This window comes from Pieris brassicae, chromosome 13 (assembly GCF_905147105.1).
Source record: "Pieris brassicae chromosome 13, ilPieBrab1.1, whole genome shotgun sequence".
Classification (NCBI taxonomy): Eukaryota; Metazoa; Arthropoda; class Insecta; order Lepidoptera; family Pieridae; genus Pieris; species Pieris brassicae.
Genome location: NC_059677.1, coordinates 5,122,616 through 5,128,655, shown reverse-complemented (window position 1 = coordinate 5,128,655; position 6,040 = coordinate 5,122,616). Strand labels below are relative to the sequence as shown.

Here is a 6,040-nt window from a genome sequence, read left to right as displayed (position 1 = left end):
TATCGCAATAGTTCTTATATAAAAGTCATCAGTTTACATCTCAGTAGGGATCTTAGATGAAGGAATTTATTCCTAAAAGCCCCAGCCTCTGCCGTAAATGGTTAAGATAATATATCAGAGAATTGCAACTTAAGTTAATTAATGTAGCAGTTTTGGTTAAACTTTCCAATATGGACCGTCGATATTTGAGATTTGGGGGGGAGGGGAGGGGATTGAGGGCTACCCTCCTATGCCATCCCCAACCTGCGAATCCCCATGGTTATGGAGATTTTCATGGTTAAAGTTTTGTATACTAACCTAACCTAACCGAACAATAGATAATAATTGGTTTTTGGACTACTCCGGCGCTACAGGAAATGCAGCCCCTCCACCCTAGCGTACCAAAGCACAGGCATTTATTGTTGCATAATACCTGTGCTTTGTTACAGCGGGTGAGGGCTGCTCTTCCTGCGCGTCTCCGAGCTTTTATATGCACTCTAGGGGTAGGGCAGACAAGACCACATGGATAGTGGGGTGCTCTGATTCGGTTTTGGGTACTTTTTGGATATTAAATAAGTAAGTAAACACTTAATTTTAGCAAGAATTAGATAATACAAACAATGAAATGAAATTATTATATTTTATATACATATTTAATCGCAGTTAGTAGTTCTTCGTATGCATCCAAATGATTTATCAAAGTTCTTCAAAGAGTAGTATCAAAATAATCGGAACCCTACACTAAGTGATTGACGTTTGACATCAATTATTTGTGTATACAAATATATTTTGTAATGGCGTGTTATTTACCAATTTGTATGAAAAGTTTTAAAAAATGTATCTTATGAACCGTAAGTTTGCGCAACCGAAAACTTTGCAAAACTCTTTCTTTTAGTGAGTACTATCTACAATAAAAATATGGGCTTTTAAATCGACGGTTCATATTGGAAAGTTTAGCCCTGTATGGCTATAAATGATTGGAAATAGTTAACAAAAACATTCAATAATCTAGGATATCTGCATGTTCATAAAATGTGAGGTGTTCATGTCATATGTCAATGTGTCAATTCAAAATCAGCTGATTGTCATAAATACGTCAAGATTACAAATATTGCATAGCGGCTGGCTGTATGGCGTAACATTTAAAAAATTGCCTTAAAACTCAGAAGTAGGAACTTAAATATAACAAAACAATATGCCGTTAACGGAATATGTGGCATCATTATCTCAAAATCCCTATTTTGGGGCCGGATTTGGACTCTTTGGTGTGGGTGCCGGTGCAGCGATTTTACGTAAAGGTTTTCAGACTTCTATGATGTTATTTAGAAGACACTGTATGATAACACTAGAAGTTCCATGTAGGGATAAATCTTATCAGTGGTTGTTGCAATGGATTACTCAAAAAGGCGCCAAACAAACCCAGCATTTGAGTGTTGAGACATCATTTCTCCAGAAGGATACAGGACAAATAAAAACAAAATATGACTTTATACCTAGTGTCGGTCAGCATTTCTTTAGGTACCCTTTTCAAAATACTAGATAATATCTACTGAAACTGTTGCATGTTTTGTGTCATGTGCAATAGAGGTTATATTAGGATAACAATAAATTTACAGATACAGAGGTGCTTGGATAAAAGTTGATCGTACAAGAGAACAACAAACTCTTGATCTTCACTTGGGAATTCCATGGGAGACTGTCACATTAACGTCTTTTGGTAGAAATAAGCAACTATACTATGATATTCTTGAAGAAGGTAAATTACCTTTCTTTATTGTAGCGCGCAATAATAACAATAAAATAATATTTTTAACGGCATTGTTTTAAGTTGGGTTTGCTTGAATTCCTGATTATAACATAAGCTTTATAAACAAATTTTATGGTGTATAACAACTTGCTGGTAGAATAATTTTAACTTTACATAATAGGCAAAAAAAAGTAATTACTGCTTAAACAATGAGCAATTCCACATACACTGAAAACTTATAACACTCCACTGAATATGTGTTTTACAATAATATTGATTTTACTGTTTCAGCTAGAACTATGGCTCTCAAACAGCATGAAGGTATGACAGTGATGTACACAGCAATGGGTTCAGATTGGAGACCTTTTGGTCATCCAAGACGAAGGCGACCAATACAAAGTGTTATTTTACGAAATGGCTTAGCAGATAAGATAGTTGCAGACTGCTTAGACTTTATTGATAATCCAAATTGGTATACAGATAGAGGAATACCTTATAGACGAGGTAAGCAAACAGAAAATTAATTATGATTTTATTTTACAGACAGACTTACATCTGATCATAAAAAAAAAATATGGTACCGTTTATTATTGACATTCACAAATGCAATAGGGAATTTATTCAATCTTGTATTTATTAATATTTGAATTCTTATCAATATTTCCAGGGTATCTGCTTTATGGTCCCCCTGGTTGTGGTAAATCTTCATTTATAATGGCATTAGCAGGTGCTTTGGAATACAATATTTGTGTTTTGAATCTCTCCGAAAGGGGCTTAACAGATGATAGATTGAATCATTTATTAAGGTAAGAACTTTATGTATGATAAACCTCTAACAGAAGGAAAAACTTGGAGTTTCTGGGCTCGATTCTCAGCTAAATGAAAATTTGTTTTAGGTCAAAGGATGTTCATTTATATGAAGTAAAGTAATTAAAGCAATGCATAGAATGACTACTACTGACTGCTCTAATGCAATCTAGGTGTTAAATCTTTTTTTTGTACATATTATTCATTGTTTTTTTCCAATTTATGTGTATGAGTATGACACACAAATTTATATGTCTTATATCAACATCACTTAATTTGAACAAACCATTCAAAAACACTTCATACAATTATATCTCTCAAACCTTCCAGTAGTGTAAGTGGTGTCTCTCACTCACTCATCAAGTGAGCCTCTGGCATGGACAGGTTTAAGGGGTCATGTATCAGCATGAGACTCCCTGGTGGATAGGGTCTTGCAGTATTACAATTTTTATTTATTTATTTGCTTAAATACTTTAAAAATAAAATTGTTGCTAAATTAAATATATTACTTTCTAGTGTGGCTCCGCAGCAATCAATAATCCTTCTAGAAGATGTCGATGCAGCATTTATTTCTCGAGAGGAATCAGCACAGCAGAAGGCAGCGTATGAGGGTCTCAATCGAGTGACATTTAGTGGATTGCTCAACTGTCTAGATGGGGTTGCATCCACGGAGGCCAGAATTGTGTTCATGACCACAAATTACTTGGAGAGGTAATAGCATCTATTCATCAAATCATTTGATGACCTTGAATTCTATTTATTCGGTTCAAGACCATGGACGAGTGTGTACAATTTTGTTTCAAGTTCATTCCCATTTTATAAGATTTTTTGAAATATCCTTATAGTAGTAGGTAAACCTCAATATGTTATAATTTTCTAAATCTAGTACTGTAATCAAGCCTCGAAGTCTTTAGAAATGGAGAACCTAGCAAGAGACTTATTTAAGACAAATATTTTATTTACAAAATGTTTGTAACGGTCGAGAAATAGACTATAATCAATATTGCCAAAATGTTTCCAATAATTGACAACAGATGGCGCCGATAGGCGTTAAGAAACCTAATCATAGATGGCGCTATTTGTAATATTGAATTTTTTGTCATAACAATTAATTGTCTATTGCAGAATTATTAGATAAAATATGATGGTTTGGTAGGCAATGTATGTACATGAGGGAGTGTGGGGTGTGCTCATGATGCAGGTGAAGCTCTATGGATATTCCAAAGAATCCTTTTAAGGTTCCGCTATAGCGTCAACAAGTCAAGGCTTAGTAGTCGCTGTCGAGCAATACAAAACTAAGTTTTCATACTTGGTCTTGATGTGAGAAACGTTCGAGTCTGATAGGCAGGTATTATTTATTTTGCAAATAGCGCCATATATCTAGCTTTAACGTCACATCAGCGACATCTGTTGACAATTATTCAAAACCTTCAAGTATTACGTAACAACTATAGGGCGAAGCGAGATTGTCTTTGATTTTCCTATTTAGTGATTACGTCAACACTAATTATTTACGTTTTTACAAATTGTCTATGCTTGAAAACGATATGCATTTCCGAGGACTCCTACAAAAAAATAATACGGTTATGTACTATTACTTTTGAGAGCTGTGTTTACTTCACTTTACTTTACTTGCAGTAAATCTGCTTACGTAATACTTGTAGGCGAGATTTTTAATTAAAAAAAAATCCTCTTGTATAATTGTTTTTCGTGCGGAGACGCCGTTGTGATAGTCGTGAATGGTAGTTAAAAGTCCATTCCGGTCGAGCTTCGCTCTTCTAAACAACCCAAGCTGGGCTGCCCAGGCCATCGCCAGGATCCTGTCGGCCAGGATTTCGCCTTCCGTCTGTCACCATAACACCCTTGAAGTACTCATTATGCATAAGTCCTTTCCATTACTGAACAGGTTAGACCCAGCTCTAATAAGACCTGGGCGGGTAGACGTGAAGGAGTTCGTGGGCCATTGTGACGAAACGCAAGTGGAGCTAATGTTTTTGAGATTTTATAAGGATGCTGATCACGCCAGGACATTTGCGAAAAAGTAAGTAATACTAGTGGCCTGCTCCGGATTTGCGTGGCTGGATATGTTTTTTTGCAGGGTGAGAAAGAATCCAAAATCGAACCAGTTTTTGATAAATTGTAATTGACCAATGCAGTGTTGGCCTAGTGGTTCGAAGTTTGATCCCCGGCTGTGCACCAATGGATTTTCTTTCTATGTGCGCATTTAACATTCGCTCGAACGGTGAAGGAAAACATCGTGAGGAAACTGGCTTGCCTTAGACCTAAACAGTTGACGGCGTGTGTCAGGCACAGGAGGCTGATCACCTACTTGTCTATTGACAAATGATCATGAAAAAGATCTAGAAATGACATGACATTTCTCCTGTCCCTTCCATTTCCTATCCATGTTCTGCTGGTTTTTATGTATAGAACTTTGGTTACAAGGTGATTTCTTAGTAAGCAATTTCCACTTTTTCAGAGTAATGGAGAAAAAGAAGAACGTGAGCCCAGCTCAAATACAAGGCTACTTCATGTTCCACAAACACTCATCACCTCTTGAGGTTCTGGATAATGTGGAGGCAATATGGACTCTGGGATAGTGAATCGTGATTTTGTGACAAATATGTATTGAAGACCTTTTAAATGTTGGAGTCGGACTTAGTTTTGTATGTAATAGGAATTCTGTTTGATATGTGAGCACCAAGGTTCAGGGCCTCGCCAACTAATCGTCAAGGATGTAGAAATAGGTACAGAGAAGCTTTGAACATATCCTTCAAGAAAAGAGCGTACAAATTCTTAAAAGGCCGGCAACGCACTCGCGAGCCCTCTGGCATTGAGATTGTGCATGGGCGGCGGTATCACTTAACATCAGGTGAGCCTCCTGCCCGTTTGCCCCCGATTTTATAAAAAAAGTTTTGACTGTACAAGAAAACATAAGATAGTTACTAATAATTTAAAAAAATATATAAAAATACGTTCTATATGTTCTCAAGGACAGCCCCTATCCAGAGACATGGGTAAGAGTCGAGACTGGGTTGAGTATGACTCCCGTATGTCAAAAATTGGGAAGGCGTCATCACAAACAATAATTGTACAATATGGTCCTTCTGAACATGACCAAGTTCTTGAACATTGTCTACTTTCAGATTTCTGTATAGTTCTAATAAATTGGCGATCAGTCTTCTGACACACGCAAGCGACTTTAGGACTAAGTCTAGTTTCCTCACGATGAATTTTCTCGTACGAGCATAGAAAAGAAAGAAAGCCCATAGGAGCCGGAGTTCGAACCTGCGACCTTAGGGATTAGAGACGCTGAATACACTAAGTGCTGAAATAGTTAGACACATAATTTTAAGTACCTTGTCTGTTGATAAGTTATGTTTTTAGTTCTACTGTTGAAAATTAAATGTTACGTTTTGAATTACTTGTATTATTCTCCTCATACCTATTCCACACTATTTAATAAAGATACGAATTTGTTGACAACCATGACAGATGAAAAATTCG

General features: G+C 36.4%; 1 protein-coding gene across 1 annotated transcript; it reads left to right on the top strand.

Annotated features, from left to right (window-relative positions):
* The first annotated feature begins 1,087 nt into the window (after positions 1 to 1,087).
* Positions 1,088 to 5,925, top strand: LOC123717858 (mitochondrial chaperone BCS1). The gene is made up of 7 exons (XM_045674107.1): positions 1,088 to 1,497; positions 1,596 to 1,735; positions 2,018 to 2,230; positions 2,394 to 2,532; positions 3,050 to 3,244; positions 4,440 to 4,574; positions 5,013 to 5,925. Exons 1-7 carry the CDS (start codon positions 1,175 to 1,177, stop codon positions 5,131 to 5,133), a joined length of 1,266 nt encoding a protein of 421 aa, XP_045530063.1. The 5' UTR covers positions 1,088 to 1,174; the 3' UTR covers positions 5,134 to 5,925.
* The last annotated feature ends 115 nt before the right edge of the window (positions 5,926 to 6,040 follow it).